This window comes from Trichogramma pretiosum, unplaced genomic scaffold (assembly GCF_000599845.2).
Source record: "Trichogramma pretiosum strain Unisexual culture from Peru unplaced genomic scaffold, Tpre_2.0 scaffold64, whole genome shotgun sequence".
NCBI classification, from domain to species: domain Eukaryota; kingdom Metazoa; phylum Arthropoda; class Insecta; order Hymenoptera; family Trichogrammatidae; genus Trichogramma; species Trichogramma pretiosum.
The window spans coordinates 66899-94737 of NW_019641692.1; the positions used below are offsets into that span (position 1 = coordinate 66899).

General features: G+C 41.8%; 4 protein-coding genes across 5 annotated transcripts; 3 read left to right on the forward strand and 1 right to left on the reverse strand.

Annotated features, from left to right (window-relative positions):
* Positions 1 to 34: 34 nt before the first annotated feature.
* On the reverse strand, positions 35 to 2863 carry LOC106655745 (protoheme IX farnesyltransferase, mitochondrial). Its single transcript, XM_014376290.2, has 7 exons — positions 2335 to 2863; positions 1734 to 1855; positions 1379 to 1661; positions 1077 to 1272; positions 832 to 1004; positions 440 to 757; positions 35 to 358 (listed from the first exon to the last, which is right to left on the reverse strand). Exons 2-7 carry the CDS (start codon positions 1812 to 1814, stop codon positions 141 to 143), a joined length of 1269 nt encoding a protein of 422 aa, XP_014231776.1. The 5' UTR covers positions 1815 to 1855; positions 2335 to 2863; the 3' UTR covers positions 35 to 140.
* Positions 2864 to 5231: 2368 nt separating this feature from the next.
* On the forward strand, positions 5232 to 14667 carry LOC106655738 (ATP-dependent helicase brm-like). The gene is made up of 3 exons (XM_014376281.2): positions 5232 to 7408; positions 7897 to 8919; positions 9162 to 14667. The coding sequence occupies exons 1-3, from the start codon at positions 6868 to 6870 to the stop codon at positions 14345 to 14347; spliced, it is 6750 nt and encodes a 2249-aa protein (XP_014231767.1). The 5' UTR covers positions 5232 to 6867; the 3' UTR covers positions 14348 to 14667.
* A 1135-nt stretch (positions 14668 to 15802) lies between these two features.
* On the forward strand, positions 15803 to 21542 carry LOC106655773 (ATP-dependent helicase brm-like). Its single transcript, XM_014376328.2, has 2 exons — positions 15803 to 16753; positions 16972 to 21542. The coding sequence occupies exons 1-2, from the start codon at positions 16294 to 16296 to the stop codon at positions 21081 to 21083; spliced, it is 4572 nt and encodes a 1523-aa protein (XP_014231814.2). The 5' UTR covers positions 15803 to 16293; the 3' UTR covers positions 21084 to 21542.
* A 361-nt stretch (positions 21543 to 21903) lies between these two features.
* LOC106655703 (hyccin) lies at positions 21904 to 27388 on the forward strand. 2 transcript variants are annotated; one of them, XM_023461895.1, is made up of 8 exons: positions 21904 to 22922; positions 23010 to 23144; positions 23423 to 23548; positions 23624 to 23841; positions 23908 to 24057; positions 24141 to 24271; positions 24344 to 24451; positions 24980 to 25520. In XM_023461895.1, the coding sequence occupies exons 1-8, from the start codon at positions 22773 to 22775 to the stop codon at positions 25495 to 25497; spliced, it is 1536 nt and encodes a 511-aa protein (XP_023317663.1). In that variant the 5' UTR covers positions 21904 to 22772; the 3' UTR covers positions 25498 to 25520. The 2 variants fall into 2 exon arrangements, with proteins under 2 accessions (XP_023317663.1, XP_014231711.1); XM_014376225.2 differs by lacking the exon at positions 24980 to 25520 and adding an exon at positions 26527 to 27388 and having other exon boundaries at positions 21918 to 22922.
* Positions 27389 to 27839: the final 451 nt, after the last annotated feature.

Genomic DNA, 27839 nt, shown 5'->3' on the forward strand with positions numbered 1-27839 from the left:
ATTATTTTATTTTTTTCTAATATTTTTAATTTGCTTAACATTATTGTACAAGATTTTTACAAGAGTCAATTGACTATTTATTTTACAGGCTCGAAAACAGTTGCGTATGATTTCGTCAATTTATAGTTTCGTCAACAATCTTACGCAGACGTCGAATGTATCACCCTAGACATTGCTTCAAGCAATTGGTTTTTTTCGTTAACATCTTTAATTTGTGTACTTTCCGTTTTGTCATTACTGACAAACCAGTGTTTTTTGCTCAACAACATTAACGTCATTAAAATTGGCAAGTGTAACAACGAAAACCTAAACAATCGTCGTGACGTCCTAGCATCACCTTCTCTGTTGAATTCCCATGCTGAAATATTAAAAAAATCTTCAATCAAGTACCTTCATATATTATTAAATAGTTTCAAGCTACTAGTTAAGAGTGTCTTACCAAGATAGAGAAAGTACGCATTCAGTGGTGTAGAAGCTACCGCGAACCACCAATTCGTAACATCCAGTGCAGGTGCGAGATAAGAAAGTGCAGTCAACAACACAGTATAGCGAAACGACGTCCTTCGACATAAATCTGGATTACTAACGGCCATCATTCTATAACCGGCTTTAGAGTAATCGGGCCTCAAGTTCCATGACAGAGCGTTGAAGTGAGGAAATTGCCAAGCGAATAACATACCAGACATTATCCATGCACCAGGCGAGGCTATTGTTCCGACGCAGGCGGCCCATCCCATCAATGGAGGTACTGCTCCAACTGCACATAGGGTTTATTATTTTACCATATTTTTAGAGTTTATCAATTTTATATATAAAAAAAAAATAACTCACCAACTGAACCAACCCATGTGTTGAGAATACTAATACGTTTCAAAGGTGTGTAAATTGATGTGTACAGTAACAAATTAGCACCTCCAAGCACTGCTGTCAGGGTGTTAACGTCGGCTAGAAGAGTAATACCAGCTACGCCAGAAATTGCAGCAAATACAAGTGCATGTTTTGGACTATAATAAAAAAAAATAAATTAATAATTACAAAACAATAGTCTATTTTTTAAAATTGAAATTGAAACTTACGCAAGTAATCCTCTGACTAGAACACGATTTTTGGTTCGAGCCATTTGGGCATCATAAGGAACTTCCATAGATTGATTCACAGCATTAGCAGCAGCTGAAACTAATCCTGTACCCAAAGAGCAAGCCAAGAAGTTGTATACTTCAAATGCTCCAGGAGCAAGTGCATAACCACCCATTGCTGTGATGACAACTAGAGCTGAAAAATTGAGGTATTTTGTTATCCAAATGTTATACATTTTTATTTGGGAGAAAATAATTATAATGATTGGATTGAATTTCAAACAATAATTAAAAATACTTACATGTTAATCTAAATTTAGATAGCATCAAACAGTACTTGTGAAGTTGGGTAGGATCTACTTCAAGTTTACCCCATTTCCACATCTGTGGTTTGCTCACTTCATTATTTACATTATCACTTGAAGTTACACTTTCTTTCTTTAGATATGGGTTTTCAATGTTTGGGGGAATAATTGTTTTAACATCAACAACATGTCGAAATTTACTTTTTTCTCCTACGATGATAATTGGTGGTTCTCTGAACCTTGGAGTCTTGTGTTTTGGTTGAGCTGCACTGGCAGCGTACTAAAATAAGAAAAATGATTTAGTAAACTTGAATTATCAAGGGTCATTGGGAAGTAATAATTGTATACTCACTGTGACACCAATGAATTTTGTCTGAGTAAGACATGTTATCTTTTGACAAAATCTGGTTGAAGCTTGAAAAGCTAATATCATGTTTAATAATTGTCTGCAACTAACAGCCTATCCCTATCATCCTGTAAAATAGAAAATTATTTGTAAATAAGCGATATTTTCACAGTAACATTTTGTGCATCGTCAGCTTGATAAAATAATTCGTTGCACAAATCAAAAACATGTACCATAAAGATATATTATCGAAAAATTCATAGGTAGACACAATAATTCCCGTAGCAGAACACCTAACGAGCACATGCTATATGCTGGACCATCATCATATAGCTCGATCGATAAAAATAAACGGTAAAAGCACATGGAAATCTTTTACAAGACCTTGAGCTTTGGTAAAAATAATGAGCTGAGCTATTCGGTAACTGTTATCTTTATTTGCATATTCAGACACACATCTACATAGACACAAATCACGCGGCAGCAAAGGAGATCGTGGTACCAACTGCATTGTAAAGACCACATTCCTTAAAAGATGATACTCGTGCATCGAAATTCATTTTACATGTCGCGATCTTACGTAAAGGATGAAGAGTTATCAACTTACCTGTGAAACAATCAAGTGGTAATTCGGAGCAATGACAGGATCTCGCGCCGCAACGATAACACGGCACCTGAACCGTTGGTTTTCGTTGTCAACGGAGTTCTCGTTGCATAATTCTCGTGCAGTGCACACGAATGACGACGACGACGTCGACGAACGAACTATCAAGAGTGCACTGTAGAGAATAATTCGAGGTTATGACAGCATTCTTAGCAGTAGCAACTGGGACGTCAAAAAGTGGAAGCCGCGACGGCGCAGCAGAAGAAAAGTTGCAAGGCGGCGGGGCGGGGGGAAAAAGGCCAGTTGGCTTGGGCGCGCAGGCGTGGGTTTTTAATAGGGCCGCGCCATTTTAAAAAGTCGCTGTATGTACCGTCACTCACTGACCGCGTACACCAACAGTCCGAGGCCGGGCGATAGATGTCGCCAGGCGCGGGGTTTCGTCGCCCGCTACACAGATTCGCGGGGCCCCGCGTTGGTGTGTGCGTTGTGTGTGCTGCCGCGACGGCGATATCTCTCCCTCGCGCGCAGCGCAGCGGCTGCGGATGGCGGCGGGTGTGTGCGCTCGCAAATCGACATCGGAATTCTGATTCCGGCGAACAAAAAGGAGCATGAGAGTAAGAGAGAGAGAGAGAGAGAGAGAGAGAAAAGGAGCGCAAGCGCGCCGAGCAGCGCGCGCAGCCCCCGTCGACCAGTGGGAGAGTTTTGTGCTTGTGCCGCAATGTTCGATACCGAGTTTGCCGGGCAGCAGACAAAGACAGACTCGCCTCGCAGTCGCTAGTTCGGTTTACGAATTTATCTTTCTGCCTCGCATACGGACGTACACACGGGAGCCATGCGTATGTGTGTGTGTGTGTGTGCGTTGCGCGTACTGTGCCTGCTGCCGTTGGCGTGTAAACTGTATAGAGTGCGTTAGCGTCTCCTTTCCGATAAACGCGCTACTATATAGTAGCAGTTCGCCGAGGAGCCGCTTTAGCCGGACGCCGCTATAATCTCCCCGTGTCTGCGATATGCCATATACACACATACAGCACCTATATGTTGTCTGTTGAGCGCACACATACAAAAACGCTCTCGCTACTCCGTTCTGCAAAGCGGCGCAGCGGCTCGACGGCAAAACAGACTTCGGACTTGTACTCGCGCGCGCGTTGGCGAAAAAGAGAAAGACGATTTCTGTCTCTCTCTGTACATATACCTGAGTGTATATAATTTGCTGATACTCGTCTAACGCACACATATATCTCGTACGAAACTATACATCGCACGGCAATCGGCATCCCCGACGACGTCGGACGACGACGACTCATGCACACGAATAAGCTGCGACGTTCGATGCGATTTAATGCACACATGCACGTATTCGTGCATCGTACATGTGAACATGAAACACATAACGAACTGCAGCAGTTGCAGTTGAGTGAGAGAGAGAAAGAGACGATTTCGATTGGCTGACGCAGAGTTCGCAAAATCGTGCTCCATACGTTATTTTCCTCTCTTGGCTCGTTGGCGCGTTTCTTGCTTTCGAAGCCACAAATGGCATGGAACATTATGAATTGTAACATTTTGACGTTGAAAATCCACCGTATGATTATACATTCCGTCAAAATTATTGATGAAATAATTGACTCGACTAAAATTATAATACATGTATAGCGAGTAAACATAACAAGTACGTTATTTCGACAAACGTATTTGCTTGGACTTTCAGAGTCTCTGCAAGCGCGCGCGCGTCTCTGTGTTGTATATGTATACAGTAAACGGCAACTATACTATCTCAAAACGCACACATGCACGTATAGATGCGAGGCAGAAGTAGGTAGGGTTGCGATCTTGCTCGGCGCGCTATACATCGGCGAGTGCGTGTGTGCATCATCGCCAATTGCAAAACTCGCCGCATATAAGCGAACGACGACGACGACGGGCGAAGAAGAGAAGCCCGCAACGGAGCACACAGCACGGCACAACTCGCGCGCGTGCCCCTTTCGTATGTGTATGTGTGCATGCACGTACGTACGTTCATAAAGTTCATTCGTGGCGCGCGTGTGCTTTAACGTCAGTGAGTCTTGTTGTTGTCGTGGTGGTAGTAGCATAGCGCACACATAACAACACACGGCACGTATTTGCACGGCTGTATGCGTGCGTCTGTGTTAAAAGCATAATCATCAATCTACTACGCTGAACAACAGCAGCAGCAGCCTAGCCTCTACTGCGGCTAAACTACTGTGCTGCATGAAGCTGAGCGTATATAATAGTGCTCAACTGCGACGTACGTGATTTTTCATTGCAAAAAAAAAACAGAGAGACTGCCTGCGTCGTTGTAACGCGGACGCGGAAAATTTCGAAACCCAAGATTTACACTCTGTATAATATTTATAACTGTATGTTATTTTTTATATACGGCCGAGTGAAGCTGCAACGAGCTCGTAGAGTAGACCGCTGTAAAGAAAAGGAAAGGAGTCAAAAAAGAGAAAAAGACACGCATACACACAACTTTACACACAAAGTGTAGAACAAAATCGAGTAATTTTGCTACGTGTATATACGGTCAAAACATTTTTTACACTGAGCTCGACGAGGCGAGAAACCTAGCCTCTTTTACAGCCGCGCGACTTTTTACATATCTCCGTCTACATGCTGGCCAAGCGATTTCGACAACGGCGCGCGTCCGTGTGTTGCGGCGCGACTGTGTCTTCATATAACTTGTAAATATTCAACACACACACACACACACACACACACACACACACGGCACACATACACGACGAAAATAAAATATACGGCGCGTCGTTGTGTGCGTGTGTGTGCCGCCGCTGTCGACTCGATTCGTCGTCGTCTACGTCGCTGTGTGTATACTGTGACTACTGCCTGCCGCCTCTGCGCGCCGCTGTGTATTGGTGCTGCTGCTGCTTTTTCGCTCTCGTCGTAGTGCGCGCCCGCGCCGCTCCGCTCCGTTCTCGCGTATATGTGTGCGAGTTTATATCATAACCCAAGCGCGCACGTAGCCACACGAGAAAGAGAGAGACAGCGAGACTCTCGCTCCGATCCGCGCAGTGGCGAAATTAAGGTTATGTAAAGAGAGGAGAGAAGCACAAGTAGGCGCGCTGGGAGAGCGAGCGAGACCGAGCGACGTACTGTACAGTGTATAGAGGCAGGCACACTATACAACCATAACCCACGGAGAGCGAGAGCCGAGAACGAACGAACGAACGAACGAACGTACGAGCGCGAGTGCGAGAGAGACGGAGAGCTACGTAGAGAGACTCGTCGTGCTCGTATACGCTCGCTCGCTCCGTGCACAGAGAGTCGTCGGAAGTGTACTGTGCGTATGTATATCGCCGCGTTATATAGCCTAGCCTGGCACTGTGCGCTTTCTGTGTATTAAGCCCACAAGAGAGCCGAGCAAAAGAGAGAAAGAGAGAGAGAGAGAGAGAGCGCGAGTTATATTATATATCACAAGTGAACGAGGAGCGTTTGGAAAAAGTTGAGCAATCGGCCTCAGTGCAGTGGATGTCGTATGCGTGTGCATCCCGCGACGCAAAGACGATATCGTTCGGCACACCAGTTTCATACATCGCGAGGAGCCAGCAAAAGTCGCCGAGAGAGCTGCTCTGCTGCGCTCCCCGAGCCACGTCGTGCATTGTGTGCGTGATCGACTCGTGTGTGCGTCCGAGTGTGCGTGTATATTTTTCACGTATATATATATTGCCCGACCAGTGCGTGCCCCTGTGTGTGAGTGTGTACGTGTGCGCGCATTAGCAAAAAGATATACTACTCGATATACGTGCAAAAAGTAATACAATATTCAATAATAATATCAACGCCGTGCACGGAGCGCGAGAAAGAGTCTCGCTGTGCGTGTCTGTATATGTGCCGTGCTCTGCTACACTGCTAAAAACTCCTTGGTGCCGTGCGCGCTTGTATTATATGGACGCGGACCCATCCTTGCTCCTGCTTGGGCCGTGCCTGTGCCGACGTCGTCGCTGACGCTCATCGCATTGTAACGGAGGCGCGGGTCGCCCTCAACGACAACGACGACGACAACAACCACAACAACAACAACAATAACAACATCATCGGTAGCAGCATCGAGTCTGCGTCGACAAGGAGTCGTCGGCCGCCGCCTGCAGCGAACCTCTCGACAACACAGATATATTACATACATACATACCGAATACACACACACAGACACGCGCGAGTCGTAGCAGCAGCATTATAGCAGCAGATCGGCGCGCGGATCACGACGACGACGACGACCACGACGACGACCGACACGCGATTCGTTAGTGTGAGGAGGCATGCACGCTGCCGCCGTTACTGGCTCGGCTGACACGGCCGTACGCCGGCGATGATTCGCCATCCTCGGCACCGCGTAACCTGGCATCATCGACTCGCACCCATTAACGTCGTCGCCTACAACGCCGCAGCGACAGCAGCAGTGCTGAACAGTAACGACGTCGCAAATCGCCACAACGTCATCGTCATCGACGACCTGAGCCGCCGCCGCTGTTGTCCGACGACGAGCAGCCGTCGACGTCGACGATGAGCAGCGGCCGCAAAGTAAGTAGAGCGCCCAAGCAGCCGCGAGGCGGAGGAGGACAGGCCGGCGGCGGCGGCGGAGTAGCCGCTGCACAGTCACAGCCACCGGCCGTACCAGCCGCGACCACGGCCGGCTACAATGGAGCCGCTGCCAACGCGTGCCGGGATGCCGCTGTGCGCCGTCGGCTGAACGCCGCGGCCGGTGCCGCGCAGCAGCAGCAGCAACCCGACAATGACGACGACTCGTCCTCGCCCGCGGCGACCAACTGGACCAACAGTCCCCAGACGAACATGACCAGCTCGTCGCCGCAGCCCATGCCGCCACCGCAGCCGCCGGGGCCGCCCACGAATTCTTCGCAGCCTGGACAGATGGGCCCGCCACCACCGCAGGCGCCTTCGCCCCACAGCAGTCACCCCCACAGTCCAGCGTCTGGCTACCAGGATCAGTCGATGCCACCCATGCAGCCTGGCCAACCAAATAATAACCAGCCACAGCATCCTATGGCACAGCAAAATCCAAACATGTTTCCACCTCATCATCCTGGTAAGCCCATCACTTGACATGTGCTCTTAACCAAATACTTTCTTTGTCGTTTCTCCTCTCGTTGCATGTTTAACCGCTATAAATGATTAACTTAGTTCTTTGACAGAGCACATAATCATTCTCATATTTTCTTGTTTGATAATCTTATGGTTTTGTGCTCCCACTTGGTCAATGGTACATGTGTTGTCTGCTTGACCTTGTCATTGTTTTTGTTTATATTTTGATAATAACTGAGCCACTGGCATTCTATCTAATACTTGTCTCAGTCGTGCTTAAGCTTACTGATATGACTTATTAAGAAAATTCTTGTGACAGTATGAACCTCGATAGTTTTATAAATGAAACAAGTAAGATTTTTATAAATTATTTTAAAATATTATCTTGAAGAAACAAATTTTATTTCAGCATGTTTTTATTTTCTCATCTATATTGATAAAACTCTTATACATGTCAATGCGAGCTGTAAACTAATTATTATTTTCTTTTAGGGCAACCGCCTCAAGGATATGGAGGTCCACCGATGCCTCCAATGGGCCATCATCAACAGCCTCCACCACAAGGCTATGCAGGACATCCTCATCAAATGCCCCCACACATGGGTATGCCACCCCCTCCACATCCTTCACATGGTCCATCACAGGGTTACGATGGATCACAAATGCAAGGAGGACCACCCCAGCAGCAGCCCCCTTCACAACCTGGAGGATACCCTCACTCTGGGCATCAAGTTCCTCCGCATCCACAATCGTCGCACCCATCGCAGCAGCATCCTCCTCCCCCGCAATCGCCTCATCAGCAAGGACCGCCGCATTCGCACTCGCAGTCGCCGCATCTGCAAGGGCCACCACATTCGCAGTCGCCACATGGGCCTGGCCCTCATCAGCAGTCGTCGCATATGCAAGGTCCGCCACATCCACAGTCGCCTCACCCCCAACAAGGGCCTCCTCCACATTCGCAATCGCCGCATCCGCAAGGTCCACATGCGCCATCACCTCATCAGCAGATGCAGGGACCACATGGGCAACCATCACATCAACAACAGGGACCACCACCCCACCAGCAGCCTCCTCCACACCAACAGGGTCCACACTCTCAAGGACCACCCCCTCATCATCAAGGTCCTCACCCTCAAGGACCTCCGCATTTGCAATCGCACCATCACCAACCACCCCATCAAATGCCACACCAACCTCCACAAGGGCCCCCACATTCGGGTCCGCATTCCGACCAACACCAAGGAATGCATCAGCCCCCGCATGGACTGTCACACCAACAGCACCCGCATCAGTCTCAGATGCCTGGTCCACAATATTACCAGCATCATCCTTCACAAGGAAATAGTGGAGGTATGGGACAAGGACCGGGTCATCCTGGTTCTGCACCAGGGCCGCAACAGCAATCTACTCCACAAGGAGGCCCAATGATGGGTCATGGGCCTTCTGGTCATTCTGGACCGTCGCCTTCGCCAGGACCTGGCATACCTCATCCATCAGAGATGAGACAAAATTTGGGTACGCCAAGTAATTGATTTTACGAATGAAAACTAAGAATTTGTTCACACAATTTTTACATACAATGATTCAATTACTAATGAATTATTTTATAAATATTGTTTATTGTTTTACATCAATTTTAAATAGCTCGTGTTCAAATAACTCTGCTGTGTAATACTTACGTAAATTATGATTATTTTTGCACAGTAAAGGCTACATTTTAATATTCTAAGATACTAACATTTTGTTAATATTTGCAGGAAATCAACAACAACCACCTGTAGGTCCAGGAGGTCCAATAAATGCAGGTGGCCCTGGAGGTCCCATGAGTTCTAGTGGACAAATGGGTCCTGGAGGACCAAATAGTTCAATGAGTGGCAGTGGCCCTGGTGGTCCAATGCCTCCAGGAAGCTCTATGGGACCTGGTGGGCCAATGAACGTCGGTGGACAAGGAGGTCCGCTAGGCCCTGGAAATCATCAAGGACCTATGAGTGCTGGAGGACCCATGAACAGTGTGACACCAGGAGGTCCTATGGGTGCTAATGCAAATAATCCTATGGGCCCAGGAGGGCCTATGGGATCTGCTGGACCAATGGTCAGTGGTCCTGGAGGACAAATGTCAAGTGGACCCGGTGGACCAATATCTAGTGGACCTGGAGGACCTATGGGTCCAAGTGGTCCTCTAGGTGGACCAAACGTCGCAATGAGTAACAGTGGTCCTGCAGGTCCAATGGGCATTTCTGGCCCAGGTGGACCAATGAATGCTGGTGTTCCAATGGGCCCTGGAGGTCCTATGGGACCAGGAGGTCCTCCACCAATGGGACATCCAAGTGCAGTTCATCAAGGTCCTTCTTCTCATCAAGGCCCCCTTGGTCATCAGGGACCGCCAGGCCATCAAGGACCACCTGGTCATCAAGGACCGCCTGGCCATCAAGGCCCCCTTAGTCATCAAGGTCCGCCCAGTCATCAGGGACCACCTGGTCACCAAGGGCCTCCCGGACACCAGGGACCACCAAGTCATCAGGGTCCGCCTGGTCATCAAGGACCGCCCGGCCATCAAGGGCCACCAAGTCATCAAGGACCGCCTGGCCATCAAGGACCGCCCGGTCATCAAGGACCACCGAGTCATCAAGGGCCACCCGGTCATCAAGGACCGCCTGGCCATCAAGGTCCACCAGGACATCAAGGGCCAGGTCATATCAGTGCAAATGTGCAAAATGGACCTTCACCCGCACCAATGTCAGGTCCTGGTATTATGACTGGACCTGGACCCGGCCCAGGACCCGGCCCCGGTCCTGGTCCCGGACCTGCTCCACTACCAGGCCAAGGACAAGAAAATTTACACGCTTTACAGAAAGTAATAAATACAATGGAAAAGAAAGGACTTCAAGAAGATCCAAGATATCTTCAATTATTAGCACTACGATCTCGCCAGAGCATAGGTGAAAATAGTCCACTTTCTCCTCAGCAACTTCAACAGTTTCATGCACAGTTGATAGCATATCGGATATTGTTGCGAAATCAACCTTTGAGTCCGCAACAAATAATGGCTGTACAAGGTCAAAGACCAACAGAACCTAATCAAAGTCCAATGGGGCCAACTGTTCCTCCAGGTGCTCCACCTCCTCCTCATGGGCCTATGGGAATGCCTGGATTTCCCCCAGGTCCACCTAGGATGGGCCCTGGCGGTCCACCGCCACAAATGCATCCACAGCAGCAACCAGGTCCTCCACATATACAGCAACAGCAGCAGCAGCAACAACAGCAGCAACAACAACTGCAACAACAACAACAACAACATCAGCAGCAGCAACAACAGCAGCAACAGCAACAACATCAGCAAGGTCCACAAGCGGGAAAAGGCATCAAAGTGACCACTATGTGTAGGCCACCAGGCATCGATCCACTAGAAATCTTGGATGAACGTGAAACTAGGATAGCCCGAAATATTTCTATACGCATTCAACAGTTGAGCAATTTACCCCCTAATTTGCCAGACGATTTACGTAGTCAAGCCATGACGGAGCTGCGAATGTTGCGATTACTCGATTTCCAAAGGCAGCTTAGATCGGAGATCGTTACTTCAACTCGTCGAGACACGACTCTCGAAACGGTCGTAAACATGAAAGCGTATAAACGCGCAAAACGACAAGGTCTGCGAGAAGCTCGAGCAACGGAAAAACTCGAAAAGCAGCAAAAGCTCGAAGCCGAAAGAAAACGAAAACAAAAACACCAGGAATTCTTGACCGCAGTATTGCAACATGGTAAAGATTTGAAAGAATATCACCGAAACAATATGGCTAAATTGGCAAGGCTCAATAAGGCAATCATGAATTATCATGCTAATGCGGAGCGAGAACAGAAGAAAGAGCAAGAGAGGATAGAAAAAGAACGTATGCGTCGTCTCATGGCCGAGGATGAAGAGGGTTACAGAAAACTTATCGATCAAAAGAAAGACAAACGTCTAGCCTTCCTCCTATCACAAACTGACGAGTACATTGGCAATCTCACAGAAATGGTTAAACAACACAAGATTGAGCAGAAAAAGAAACAATATGAAGAACAAAAACGTAAGAAAAAGAAGAAGAGATTATCAATGGACGGTGAAAATGGTGAAGGCATTGACGGTGAAGACGTTCGAGTCGAAGTCCTTGAAACGGCAACAGGTCGCACATTGACCGGTGACGATGCTCCTCTCATGAGCCAACTTAATGCATTTCTCGAGTCTCATCCTGGTTGGGAAGCCGTCGAAACTGATAGCGAAGATGACGAAGAAGACGAAGAAAATGATGACGGCGAAAATAACAAGGATAAGAACGAAAAGACTGCCAATGAGATAGTGAAGGTGAAGAAGACCATTGAAAAGGCCAAAGTTGAAGACGATGAGTACAAAACAGAAGAGCAAACTTATTACAGTATAGCCCACACAGTTCACGAGAGCGTTACGGAACAAGCCTCGATAATGGTTAATGGGCAGCTCAAAGAATATCAAGTCAAGGGTCTCGAATGGATGGTATCACTCTTTAATAACAATCTCAATGGTATTCTCGCCGACGAGATGGGTCTCGGAAAAACTATACAGACCATAGCCCTTGTGACGTATCTCATGGAGAAGAAAAAAGTCAACGGGCCTTTCCTCATTATCGTTCCTTTGTCAACGCTGTCAAATTGGATATTAGAATTTGAAAAATGGGCGCCCAGTGTCGTCGTTGTATCTTATAAGGGATCTCCAGCTGGCAGAAGAGCGATACAATCGCAAATGCGTGCCACTAAGTTTAATGTACTATTGACTACTTATGAATACATTATAAAAGACAAAAGTGTCTTAGCTAAGCTGCAGTGGAAGTACATGATCATAGACGAAGGTCACAGAATGAAAAATCATCATTGTAAATTAACTCAAGTTTTGAATACACATTATCTCGCACCTCATCGTCTGTTGTTAACCGGAACGCCACTGCAAAACAAACTCCCAGAGCTTTGGGCCCTGTTGAATTTCTTACTTCCATCGATCTTCAAGTCGTGCAGTACTTTCGAGCAGTGGTTCAACGCACCTTTCGCGACCACTGGCGAAAAAGTCGAGCTTAACGAAGAAGAGACGATACTTATTATTCGGCGTTTACATAAAGTTTTGCGTCCTTTCCTGCTGAGACGTCTTAAGAAAGAAGTCGAGTCTCAGCTGCCTGACAAAGTAGAGTATATAATTAAGTGTGATATGTCTGGCTTGCAAAAAGTTCTTTATAGGCATATGCAAAGTAAAGGCGTTTTACTGACTGATGGATCTGAGAAAGGCAAACGTGGCAAAGGCGGCGCGAAAGCCTTAATGAATACAATTGTACAGCTTCGTAAACTTTGTAATCATCCATTTATGTTTCAACATATAGAAGAAAAATACTGTGAATTTTTAGGTATTCACGGCACCGGCATTATCACTGGGCCACTTTTGTACCGAGCGTCTGGCAAATTTGAATTATTAGATCGTATCCTTCCTAAACTAAAGGCGACGAATCATAGGGTACTACTGTTCTGTCAAATGACCCAGCTAATGACGATAATGGAGGATTATCTCAATTGGCGAGGTTTTATGTATTTAAGATTGGACGGAACGACAAAAGCAGAAGACAGAGGGGATCTTCTGAAGAAGTTTAACGATCCAGGATCAGAATATTTCCTATTTATACTGTCTACTAGAGCTGGAGGGCTTGGTTTGAATCTTCAGGCTGCAGATACTGTAATTATTTTTGATTCTGACTGGAATCCTCACCAAGACTTGCAAGCTCAAGATAGAGCTCATCGAATTGGGCAGAAAAATGAAGTACGAGTATTACGATTAATGACTGTGAATTCTGTAGAAGAAAGAATTTTGGCTGCTGCTAGATATAAGCTCAACATGGACGAAAAGGTCATTCAGGCGGGTATGTTTGATCAAAAGTCTACTGGCTCTGAGCGACAGCAATTCCTGCAGAGCATTTTACATCAAGACGATGCCGAGGACGAAGAAGAAAATGAAGTACCAGACGACGAGACTGTGAACCAAATGATTGCAAGGTCTGAAGGCGAATTCGAATCTTTCCAAAAGCTCGACTTGGAGAGAAGGAGAGACGAAGCCAAATTAGGACCTGCCAGAAAAGGACGTTTGCTCGAAGAATCTGAACTTCCCGAATGGTTAGTTAAAAACGATGACGAAGTTGAAAAATGTTGTTACGACGAAGAAGATGAAAAAATTCTGGGAAGAGGTTCGAGGCAACGTAAAGAGGTTGATTACACGAATAGTTTAACAGAAAAAGAACTGATGAGAGCTATCGGTGATGACGGATGTGAATTTGAAGAGGAAGAAGAGGAAGACAAAAAGAAAAAGCAAACACGGAAAAGAAGAAAGAAAGGTGACGAAGATGATGAACCCATTGTTAAAAAGCGAAGAGGTCAATCGGGAATGAATCCAAAACTAAAAAGGTGTATGAAAAAAATCATGTCAGCCGTAGTGAACTATACAGAATCTGATGGTAGAGAACTAAGTGAGCCATTTATGGAATTGCCGTCGCGTCGAGAATTTCCAGATTATTACGAAATAATCAAGAAGCCCCTGGCGATCAATAAACTATTGCAAAAGATCGACGAGGGCAAGTACACGGACTTGGACGAACTCGAGAAGGATTTTATGCAGCTTTGCAAAAACGCACAAATATACAACGAGGAAGCGTCGCTAATCCACGAGAACTCAATTGTTTTGCAGTCTGTTTTTACAAATGCACGACAAAAAGTCGAGGCCGAAGGTACGGGCTCCGACGACAATAAAGACGGTGATGATGGATCAGACGCAGAATCTAACTCCAGAATGAAGATCAAAATGAAGGGTAGAAAAAGCGAAGGCGGTGGCCGTGGAGGCCGAAGAAAGAGAATAAGTAAAAAATGTATTTCTGATGATGATGATGCGGATGATCATTGAAGTGTATATAAGCTTTAGAAATCTGTAAGGTTTTAAATTATATTTCGATAAATTTTTCTTATAAGTATAATTCATGATTTTAAGACACCGAAAGTCGATAAAAAGCTAAATCAATTTTTTAAAAAAAGAAAAAACAACCAGCTGTAGGAAATTATAGGCATTTTTTTAATTTTAGGTAAACTTATAGTAAAAAAATAGACTTGAATTTCCTTCTATCGTCCTAATTATAATTTTGTCTGTAACCGAGAACTTTCACAGAATGGTAATTGTGTATATTAATTATATACAGTAAATGAGATAGATCGTACATAATATATAAATCTGATTGTTATTTCTTTCACATACCTACTTCTCAAGCTCCTTTAATGAATTATTCTTCTCTTTCCCCCAATCTATGTACAAATTGAAAAAATTTCTTTTTTTTGTGAATATTAAAAATTATTGTTATCTTAAAGAAAATTAATTGCTTAATATTAATTATGAACGTTAGAACATATAATTTATAAGTTTTTTTATTTTATCAAGTAATGAAATTATAATAAATTATACAAAGGACATTAAAAAAAAATTTAATAAACGCGTTAGTGTATCAATAAAACAGATCCTTTCCCAATTTCATCTTCCTTTCAATCTAGAGAGAATACATTTCACACTTGTAAAAGACCAATTGATGTGGTTCATACTTCATATCGATCGATACTACGAAGCATAAAAAAAAATTAAAAGGAAAATAGTCGAGCAACCACTTGGACGTATTTTCCCGGTCGCATCGTGTAGAATTTTTTCATGTAAAGCCGTATCATCGTCGTATAAGTGTTCATAAAAATTCTCATTGCATGTATGTGTGATATAAGTCGGAGCAATAATCTAGAATCCGGAGTCGTCTCGGTGACTTTAATACGAAACGTTTCACAACGCGGCCAGCAGCATGAGCATGCGATCATGATGCGGTGGCGGCTCATAGAGCGGCGACGTCGACGACCAGCACAACTGCGATTGTGCTACATGGCGCGCTTATGCATGAGATAGAGCGAAGCTTGTATAAGAGGTAATGTATTTTTTGAGTTTTTTAAGCTCGTCGTGGCATCGGCAAACGCCACGAGCAAATATTTCCAAGCAAAGGAGCGCATGGCATCGCATTAGACCGGGTCGCATAGCGGCGCGACGTTGCACACAGCGTGATAATCTCAATTTGAAAATTATGCAAGCAGCGGGCAGAGGCAAAACGAGTCGTCGAAGCCACTATATATAAAGCATACATGTCGAGCAAGCAATGATATCATGCAAAGATGATGCCGCTTCGGCTTCGCGAAGTCTCCTTTGCTCTCGAGATACAAGATGACGCACGATGCGACAAAAAAAAGATGAAATCATCTCTCACGCCATTACGTTGCGAGAGAGCGCGACGGTTGACAGCGACACGCAGAGCCGACGCCTGCACAGTAGCAGCAGCAGTAGCAGCACTAGCAGCAGGCTCCCCCACTCTCAGCCTAACAACAACGCGCTGCTTTTTGCAACCGTAGCGTAGTGTAGAGTCTCTCCCTCTTTTTTAGAGGCTATACACAGCAAAGATTCGGGCTTTAGGTTATGCTTTCACGTCGTCGGCAACTAATTCAGCGACCAAAGTCGTATCTGTGCATTGTAAATATCGAAAACGCTTGACGAGACAGGTTGACGGCTCGCGCGCGCTAATAATTTCGCCGCTACGATACAAAAATACTGCATTCGCTCGACTGGACCTGCACGATTTAAGAAACAGGACGAATTGTGTTACTACATGCATACGTGTTATACGTTGGGCTTTTTCTGTTGTACTTAATGCGTGTATGAGTAGCGTCTACGAGTGCGATTCTAGGCTTCGTTGTGCGAAAAATGAAGGTTTTACGTTCCGAAACTCGAGTTTGATGAATTTGAGACTATAATAAAGTTCAACGATATAGCGAACAATGGCGAGTCCACCTGAACAACTTTCGCCGTTGACGCCATCCACTTCTGTTAATCAGGACAGCCCAATGGGTATTTTGAACCAGCAACCTAGTCCGGTGTCGATCCAACAACAACAACAGCAGCAGCAGCAACTTACTTTTAATGTGACTGCAAATCAACAGCAGACTTTGACAATGACTCTGAATCAGTTGACAAGTGCACCTCAACAAAGCCCAAGCCCTCAGAGTTTTGATAGTCAATCAGCTAATCAAACCTCGTTGATGCAACAATCAGCACAGCCACAGTTCATACAGATGCCTGTTATGGCTCACAATAACCATAATTCCGTAGTTCAACAGCCTGTGGGAAATTTAAAACAAGATGGACAAATTCACAATATTCAATTAGATCAAAATGGACAGTGCGATACTCCACCCCTACCAGGATCATCTTTGCAAGGTCAAATTACATTGAGTACAGGTAAATTGAATTATTTTAAAACATTTTTAAAGTACTGTTTCTAATTCTAAAATATTGTTCTTTTTTTTTTATTGTAATGCATGCTATGTCATATTAATTGGTAATATTAGAGCAATGTGACTACTGTGTTGATAATATTTATTCAAACTTATAAATTTATATTTAAAAAGTCTATTATTGTTATAATCATTGCATTAAATGAAATCAAATTTTTACAGGCAATCAATCACAACCTACAAGCAATGGTTCATCCTCAATGATCAATGGTTCAATTGATTCTCCTTTATCCAATGGATCTTCAAACCTTTCAAATCCTAATAAAAAATCAGATTACCAATCATTACTTAAAGCGATTCAAGTAATGGAAGAAAAAGGATTACAAGAAGATCCAAGATATTTTCAACTTTTAGCATTAAAAGAACGTCATTTCGAAAACCCTGTAGAAAACAAGCAGTCATTAAACAGCCAACAGATTCATCAGCTACGAGCTCAAATAATGGCATATCGAGTTTTAGCACGTAATCAACCTCTCACTCAAAGTCAAATTGCTGCTGTGCAAGGTATTAAAACTGAAACAAGCTCAACTGTAAATCAACCACCAAATGGAATAACAGGTCCACCGAAGCCAGGGCAAGGTCCTCCACAAGTAGGAATTTTTACAAAGAATAAACTAGCACCTTCAGGTAAACCCGCTCCTGTTGATCCACTAGTCATAATTCAAGAAAGAGAAAACCGAGTTGCATCAAGAATAGCTCTGCGTATGGAACAACTCAATTACCTGCCTACTAATATGCCTGAAGATCTTCGTACTCAAGCCCAAATTGAGCTTGGAATGCTTAGGGTCTTAAATTTCCAAAGACAACTTAGAAGTGAAATTATAGCTTGTACTCGCAGAGATACTACTCTTGAAACAGCCGTTAATGTTAAGACAAATAAACGATCTAAGCGTCAAGGACTTCGAGAAGCTAGAGCTACAGAGAAACTCGAGAAACAGCAGAAGTTGGAAGCAGAAAGAAAAAAGCGTCAAAAACACCAAGAATTCCTCAGTTGTGTGTTGCAGCATAGTAAAGATTTCAAAGAATTTCACAGAAATAATGTTGCACGAATGGGTCGAATTAATAAAGCTATTCTTACTCATCATGCTAACGCAGAAAGAGAACAGAAGAAAGAACAAGAAAGGATAGAAAAAGAACGTATGCGTCGTCTTATGGCTGAAGATGAAGAGGGTTACAGAAAACTTATTGATCAAAAGAAAGATAAACGTCTAGCGTTCCTTCTATCACAAACTGATGAGTATATATGTAATTTAACTGAGATGGTTAAACAACACAAAATGGAACAGAAAAAGAAACAAGTTGAAGCAGAAAAGAGAAAGAAAAAGAAGAAAAGATATCAGGATGGTGAATTAGGAGATGGTGAAGATGAGAATAGTCGGGTTAGTGTGGTAGAAATAGCCACTGGTCGAACTCTGAGTGGTGAAGATGCTCCAACAGTTGCTCAACTCAATTCGTTTTTGGAATCTCATCCTGGTTGGGAACCAATGGAATCTGACAGTGAATATGAAGATGATGAAGATGAAGACAGTAATGAAGAGAAGAAAATGAGAGATAATGAAGCTGAAGAAGAAGAGGAGAAAGTCAAGAAAACCATTCAGAAAGCTAAAGTTGAAGATGATGAGTACAAAACTGAAGAACAAACTTATTATAATATTGCTCACACTATCAATGAAACAGTTACCCAGCAAGCATCTATAATGGTTAATGGAAAACTAAAAGAATATCAAATTAGAGGTCTTGAATGGATGGTTTCATTATTTAATAACAATCTTAATGGTATTTTAGCTGATGAGATGGGTCTGGGTAAAACAATTCAAACTATATCTTTGATAACTTATCTCATGGAGAAAAAGAGAGTGAATGGCCCGTTTCTTATTATTGTTCCGTTATCTACTCTTTCAAATTGGATGCTCGAATTTGAAAAATGGGCTCCAAGTGTTGTTGTTGTTTCGTATAAGGGGTCTCCAGCTGGCAGAAGAGCGATACAATCTCAAATGCGTGCCACTAAGTTCAATGTACTACTGACTACTTATGAGTACATTATAAAAGACAAAAGTGTCTTGGCCAAGTTACAATGGAAATACATGATTATTGATGAGGGTCACAGAATGAAAAATCATCACTGTAAATTAACTCAAGTTCTGAATACACATTATCTGGCATCTCATCGTCTACTTCTAACTGGAACACCGTTGCAAAACAAACTTCCAGAGCTTTGGGCGCTGTTAAATTTCTTACTTCCATCGATCTTTAAGTCGTGCAGTACTTTCGAGCAGTGGTTCAACGCACCTTTCGCGACCACCGGTGAAAAAGTCGAGCTTAACGAAGAAGAGACGATACTTATTATTCGGCGTTTACATAAAGTTTTGCGTCCTTTCCTGCTGAGACGTCTCAAGAAAGAAGTCGAGTCTCAGCTGCCTGACAAAGTAGAGTATATAATTAAGTGTGATATGTCTGGGTTACAAAAAGTTCTTTACAAACATATGCAAAGTAAAGGTATTTTGCTTACTGATGGATCAGAAAAGGGTAAACGTGGAAAAGGTGGTGCAAAGGCTTTAATGAACACAATTGTACAACTCCGCAAACTTTGTAATCACCCTTTCATGTTCCAAGCTATTGAAGAAAAATATTGTGAACATAAAGGTATTCCAGGAGGTGGTCTCATAAGTGGACCAGATCTATACAGAGTATCTGGCAAATTTGAGCTTTTAGATAGAATTTTACCAAAATTGAAAGCTACAAATCATAGAGTATTATTGTTTTGTCAAATGACCCAGTTGATGACCATTATGGAAGATTATTTAAATTGGCGTCAATTTAAATATCTTAGATTGGATGGTACTACAAAATCCGAAGACAGAGGTGATCTTTTGAAAAAATTCAATGATCCAGGATCAGATTATTTCCTATTTATTCTGTCTACTCGTGCTGGAGGTCTTGGGTTAAATCTACAAGCTGCGGACACTGTTATTATCTTTGATTCAGATTGGAATCCTCATCAAGATTTGCAGGCTCAAGACAGAGCTCATCGAATTGGTCAGAAAAATGAAGTACGAGTATTACGATTAATGACTGTGAATTCAGTTGAAGAGAGAATTTTAGCTGCTGCCAGATACAAGCTCAATATGGACGAAAAAGTCATCCAAGCTGGTATGTTCGATCAGAAATCTACGGGCTCCGAGCGTCAGCAATTCCTTCAAACGATTTTGCATCAAGATGACGCTGACGACGAGGAAGAAAATGAAGTACCCGATGACGAGACTGTGAACCAAATGATTGCCAGGTCTGAAGGCGAATTTGAATCTTTCCAAAAACTCGATACAGAAAGAAGACAGCAAGAAGCTGCGATGGGAATCAGGACGCGTCTACTCGACGAAAGCGAACTTCCAGAATGGCTTACTCAAGATGAAGAAGACGTTGAGAAATGGGCCTACGAAGAAGATGAAGATAAAGTGGTATTTGGACGTGGTTCGAGACAACGAAAGGAAGTCGACTACACCAATAGCCTTACTGAAAAAGAGTGGCTCGAAGCGATTGGGGAAGAAGTCGAAGGTGGCGAGGAAGAAGAGGACAACGATAGAAGAAATAAGAAGGGATCGAGAAAACGAAAGAGGAAAGGCGACGAAGACGATGATCTGATGCCGAAGAAAAGGAAAAATTTGATCGATCCAAAACTGAAAAAGTGTATGAAAAAGATCATCAGCTGCGTTATATCTTACAATGACACACCCGACGGTCGTGCAGTGAGCGAAATATTTATGGATCTACCGCCTCGTCGTGACTTCCCGGATTATTACGAAATCATCAAGAAGCCACTCTGCATAAACAAGATACTGCAAAAGATAGACGACGGCAAGTATCCGGATTTGGACGAACTCGAAAAGGACTTTACGCAGCTATGCAAAAACGCTCAGATCTACAACGAAGAAAAGTCAATGGTCTACGAGAACTCGCTCGTTCTGGAGAAGATCTTTGAAAACGCACGCAAAAAGCTAGAGGCAAAGTTCTTGGCGGATAAGGCCGAACGCGAGGCCAGGGAAGCGTCCCACATTGCGGCCGTCGAGGCGACCGGCAGCAACGACGACACGACCGATCCGAGCGTGAAGATGCGCATCAAGCTGAAAAGTCGTAAGAGCGAAGCCACGCAGAGTACAAGCGCGCCCAGCACGAGTCGTGGTGGTCGGAGAAAGAAAGCAGCCAAAAAGTTTATGTTCGATGACGACGATGAAGACGACGAGCCCGTCAATCCGTTGGTGATCGCCGGGGACAACTGACAGGAGGAGTCCGAGTCGACTGTTGAGGAATCTGAAATGCCATCGTGAAACGCCTCTGCCTCGGCTCTAGACTGTTTTAGCTATTAAGCTGAGTATATTTTTTTTTTTAGGAAAACTAAACGAAATCGTTTCATTTCGTCGAGCATTGATCTAATTATTGTATAGCCGAGCTATTGCATTTCAAATCGTCAATAGATAAGACTCAAGAATAAAACTTGTAAAATATATTTTGTAACGAAGAAAAAACAAATAATTAAGAGTGTTAAAAATTTATTATTAACTATTGGTTGTTCCAAATAGATGAAGTAGTATGTACGTATTTGATACTTTCTATAAATTTCATTGTGTTTGACTAATCAACTTAGTGTATTAAGTTGACAAGTTTCCAAAACCGTGTGAGACGGTTTCTTTTTGTAATAAATGATAATGTACATATTAAACCAAAATAAAAATGCTATTTAATATTATTAAAACACTATATTAATTTATTTTTTCCTGTCATCAATTCTATAGCGACAAATGCACAGTTTCGATAGGTCCATAAAGTTAGCATATAGATTTTGAAAAAGGGCACTTTCACTACAATACTTAGTTTCGATTTTCTTTCTTTAAATTTTTCCTGATAACGTATGAAAACATTGAAATAAAATTGCGCGCACATTTTAAATCAGTAGCACCGTTGCAAGCTTCGCGAACTTGCGACGCGAGTTTTTGCTTGCACCAAATTAAGTTCTATAAACGAGCAGGTGACTGTCGGATAACGTGAAAAGCATTTGATTCCACGATTCATCTGTCGTGATTTGGTCTTCTTCGACCATTGGAATAGATTGGCAAGCAATCTTACTGATCGCCGAGCTGAAAAAAACATGCACCGCCGAGATTTTAATTGAAAAAGTACGAATTACCGGGAAAAATGTATGACCGTCAAACTTTATAAATCAATCGCGTGTGTATACTGTGTGTACCCGTGTGTACGTTTGTGCAGACTTTGCGTACACCCACATCATAACAATATAGGCCTACAAAGTGTGCGATCACGCGCGTGACACATCTCCATGATCGTTGGTTAACAGCGAGCCAATTTTTCATTCAATTCCATATCATAACATATTTTACCGATGTAATTGCATTGGTACTCTCCCACGTATTGTAACCTTGTATCGTTGTGTATGTTCGTGTGCATGTATAATGCATACAAGTAAAAAAAGAAATTCATAATAATAGGTACTAGCAGTCATCGACTCACGAGTGCAGCAACAACATCGTGCGTGCAGTCGGTCGCGGCGCGTGTATTATGTACGAATCCTTCTTATTTTTTACTGTATAATCACGCAAAGAAGAAGTGCTGCTGCAGCAGTAGCAGCATTAGCAGCTAATTGTATCTGTGTGAGTGTGCTGAGTTTCTGGTTGGGATTCGTCTGCTTGAAAATAGGATCCCGAAGAGAGCGTGTACACAAACATTTGTGACTTGTGTATACCTATAAGCATAATACTGTCTCTCGTGTATAGATGCACAAGTATTGCGGTTAATTCCGGATTAAACCAAGCTGATTTCTTTTTCGTTCATCAAAATTAACACATGGAAAAGTGTCAAATAGCACCTGATTATAAAATCAGCCCGGAGACAAAGCTTGTTGAGTTTTAAGAACATTTTTTGAGAATTTTACGTCGAAAATCAAAGTTATTACCATGGTCGAGAGTTTGATCAACGAGTGGTTGTCAGATTGCAAAGGGATTTCTGCTCTCGAGCTTTCCACGTTTGCAAATAATCTCGATCAGGATGAGGAGATTGTTCAAGCACTCTATGGATTATTTGAGGAGAGGTCAAAACATTCACAGGTATCATCATCGTCATATTTTTCATTGTACAAGTCTGGCTATTTTGTGAGTAGCTATACCTCAAACAATTTTATTTACTTGTTTTAGTTGTTGGAAGCAGCATGTGATCAACTTTTTGATTTCTACAGATCTAGGGAAATAAAATTGCAAAGATTTACATTGCAGTTTATACCTACTCTTATTTATATTTATTTAAATGCAGCAGCTCATGGTGATATCAAGGTAATGACAACATAATACTTTTTATGAAAATATTTTTGGCATTTTTGAAACTGTACCTATAAACAATACAATTATGGTAAATTTGGATAAATATCATAAATAGACTGTAAAAAATACATAAATATCTTTTCTTTTAATATCTTATCTTTCTACTGATTGTAAAAGGATAACAAACAAGTTATTTCAAATAATGATAAAATGCAAAAATGTATATTGTAAGCCTCACATTTTTATCTAATACATTTAAATTCTGTGTTAAATACTTCCTATTTTTTCAGAACTGTCGCACTGTTGAAACTTTATTACTTGGAATCTACAATTTAGAATTAGTTGATAAGAATGGGGAACCCAAAGCAGTAACTTTTCGTTTACCGTCTTTAGCAATGATGTCAATTTATCATGAGGTTGGTTCAATGATTGCAATAATCAATTATTACAAAACAAAATTTAATAGGAAAATATATTTGTTTGTTTGTTAGCCTTCCAGTTTAGCTCCAGCATCACTTACTGAAAGTGCTGTAAGAAGATTCGAAGAATGTAATTCTAGATTTGTCAGTTGGGGCCCTTTAAAGTACGTGGAAACGTTAAATGCCCAAAATAGATTGAAAGTCATGACAGCATTATTATTTATATTCAATCAGCAGTTAGGTTTTTTTAACAAATCAGTTTTAGAGCAATCTTGTAAAGTAGCTTCACAGTAAGTATTACTTCTTAACTTAATTATGTATAAGTTTTAATTCTCATTTATATTTAAAACTTTTAGGCTGGTCACACAAGGGTTTATGAACTTAGGTCATCCTCAACGCACTTCCTATGGTGGTACAGATTCTAGTTTTGTTCCAAAGCTTTTACCAAGGATACCAGTGAATAACCAATTTCTTTTAGAAATACTTCACACTATTTATTTTTCCATGTAAAAAATCAAAAAATAATGTTATCAATCAATATTTACAGCAATGAATATCTTTTGATAATAATATTTTTTTGACTTTCTAGGTATAATAATTGTTGGTATGCAGGAGTTCAATCTGCTGATGATATCCATCATCGAGGCTGTTATGAAACATATCCAGATGTTATGCTTGTAACGAATGCTATTCGTAATTCCAGTAGCTCAGGTCCTCCCAGTATGTATTATTTAATGACCCCAATTTGAACGATTTTTGAAGGAAAAAATTCTACATTTATAAAATTTGTAGGTCAAACTGCAGAAGGTGCGAGCGGTATAAGTGTTTCATCTACTTCTACTTCGTCGGTTATGAAATCTATGATCACGAACGCTTCGTTCCGTGCTAAAAAGTTACCAGGTAAGATCTATTCTATGAAATTGGATATTTTTTTTATTCACAGAGGGTGGTGGAAAGTTGTTAATATAAGTATTTTTTCATTGGGTAATAAATTGTCGTCTTTTCTATTATTTAAATACATTCTACCAAGTTATTGAAGAAAAACTTTTCTATTACTAATTTTTTCAAATAATTACTAATAATAATAATAAAACTAACATTTTATTTCCGGTTCAGTTATAGTATAAAAAAAAAATTTCAAATCACAATTTATAAGTTTTGTAGTTGCGACTTTTAATTCAATAACTCTTTCAATTTCAAGAATTCAACGTATTTTGATTAAATTAATAAGACATCATACTTGAAATTCATACGTATAACTTAGTTATTTCACAATAAATCGCCAACATTTCAAAAAAATATTAGCCACTGAGAGTAAAAGTGTGCGTCCTTTCTATTTATCCAATTTATACGGAATCCTCGAAAACGAAAAAAACGGCAATCTTAATTTGCTAAACCATCCATATTTGCTGTTACGATAACGTTCAGACGACCTGGACGCAAATCTATTCGACAACGATGGCAACAATAGCGGTGAAAAGTCCGATCAAGCGACTAATCAGCAACATCAGCAGCAGCAAGCATCTACGAGTCATCAAAAAACGCCAAACGTCGCAAAACGACGCGCCTGGCTGTGGAAAAATCCACTGCATAACTCGTTCGACGAGGCAGACATCGCCTCGGCCGATCGACACCAAGGGCCCTCGTCGACCGAGGCGTCGCGACGCGGCAGCGTCTGCAGCAGTCAGAGTTCGCCAAATCGAGCCTCGCCGAGACGCGGTGGAGCTGGCCCCGCAGGTGTCAAGTCCAAAAAAGATGGCCAGAGATCGAGACGCGAATCGCTCAAAGACGCGAGCGCCAACGCGGCTCAGAAATTGTACCGCGTACTCGAGGAACAAGCTCTCGGCGAGGCTGTCGGCAAGCTCGGCTTGAAGAGCAAAAATCCTAACAGTACGCAGCAGCAGCAGCAACAGCAACACGATGACGAATCGACTGGAAGCCGATAAATATTAGCTTTTGTGTGCCATTCAAGAAGGGAAATGCCGCGCATGGTGAGGAGGAAGTGATATAGAACTATAATAGAGGATCCGTAATATTATGACTGCTATTTATTAAATAGAGTGTTTTTGAAGATTATGTCACACCATCCGTGATTTTTCACTGTCGTCGCACACGCTGTTGTATACAATGACTATAGAGATTTTTTTCTTTTGAAAATCCGTTAGCAATTACCATATCTAACGGCGATGTAATTATCACGATTGTTGTTATCATTTATTGTGGTTTTAAATAGAATTATGATTATTATTGCCGTTATGACACACATTCGATCAAAATCCTTGACACCAATCTCGATTTATTGTGTACAGCTTTTATGCTGCACTTATACCTGCATATTGTGCTGGTAAAAGCTCGCTGTATTATACATCACCTTTACGATGCCAAAGTGTTGTGTACATATAGGCGTCAAGACCCTATACTTGGATTATTTTAATACACATTTTATGCTTTTATTTTGTTGCATTTGATTTTCATTTGTTTATTTATTTTTGTTGTTGCAAATGTACAAATTTAAATAAGCTAATACCAGAGTAGCGCTATAAATATAACTAATCAGGCATTTTTTGATAAACCAAAAACATATGAATTGGTGAAAAAGATATTTTCTCCAATTTAAAGAAATTCGCATCACTAGCAAATTGATAAAAAAAAAAAAACACAAACAGAAAAAGCGCATAGGTATATCATGTTTGAATAATTGAATCGAGACTAACACCTTCAGAATTATCGTGAAAATTACGAGTTGTATATAGTTACTAGGCTATACACAGACAAGAGTTATTTACACGAGTGCTCACCAGCGATCGATTTTCATTCACCTTTTAGGCTCACGATAAAATATTGTATCACTCACTGATAATCACTTGAGCAATTCACCTCTATGCTTATTATCATTTTCTCGTATTTATGTTTTAAAATTTATTTAATAATAAAATGTAAAATGATTCTAATAATTAATTTAATTTTTCTTGCAGATGATATTCCGATTCAAGATCAGCAAGGCCAAACTTCATCGCAGCCATCAGCGCAGCACCCGTCGTCGGCCGAAAAGGCGAAAGTCGAAAAGACAGCGAGCATCACCAGCTCAAAAGTCGAGAAGCTCACGAGCAGTATAAAAAATTTGGACATCAAAGGCTCAAAGTCGGAGAGTGGTAGTAAAAGCGAAAAAAGCGCGAAAACGGACGGCAGCAAAGTAGACAAGGGTGCAAAAATCGAAGGAGATAGTAAAAAGGAGAAAAATGTCAAAGCGGAAGGCAGCAAAGCAGACAAAAATACCAAAACGGATGGCAGTAAGTCGGAAAAAAATTCAAAATCGGAGCAGTAAGACGAAAAAAAAAATGCGTATGTAACGTAAGGGAAACTCGAACCCAAAGTCAGACGATGTCCCAAAAAATCTCTCTAAGAACTAATTTAATGTTTACAAAGTCTCAACTGTTGAGCGATTGTTTTTTGTTTACTTTGTTCCGAGATAAATCGTCTTTATTTATGTAAAAAAGTTTTGCCATTGAATCAGCTGATTAGCAAAAGAAACATAATGATGCGACACGCAAATTCGAGCGATTCTCATTTTAATGCTTGTATATAATATAACTTGTCTAATACAATCAATGAGCATTTAACGCTTCGAAATGTATATTTTGTCAGTGCATACGCGCTTACTAGCTTGTTAATATTGTTTTATTCAATTTTTTTATTGAATTACAGAGAAATATTATTGTTGATTTATGCATGTGGTGTATATTGCAACACGATGTTATTGTATACTTCATTGACAAATTTTTATAAAAAGAAAAACGAATGATGTTACGAACACATATACATATATTTTTTGAATAGATTGACTTTTTATTTTTTATTCGTTACATATATCACTGGTCTTTTGAAAAATTTATGTTTTAAGTTTGTAAAAAATATCAAATTACCGCGACCAATTTTCGAATTATGAAATATTATCATGCAAAGTTTTTCGAAAGAAATTTTGCTATAGACATAAACACCCACAAAGGATAATTATGTTCAACTTTTTACTCTAAATTTATTGATACATATTTTTGCTGGCTATGAGATCGTTAATAAATCTGTAATAAGCCGTTGCAATAGCATACAATCATGTACAGGGGTTATCGCATTGAACGCGCAATACGGCAAATTTATCATTCGCACGCATTTCAGTATACGTTAGATAATAGCATTATTTCTTATTCTTAATGGGTAATCTCGGAAAGAAATCTGAACACACATCTGAACATAAAGTGTATGTATTTAAACAAAAAAAGTTAAATTGATT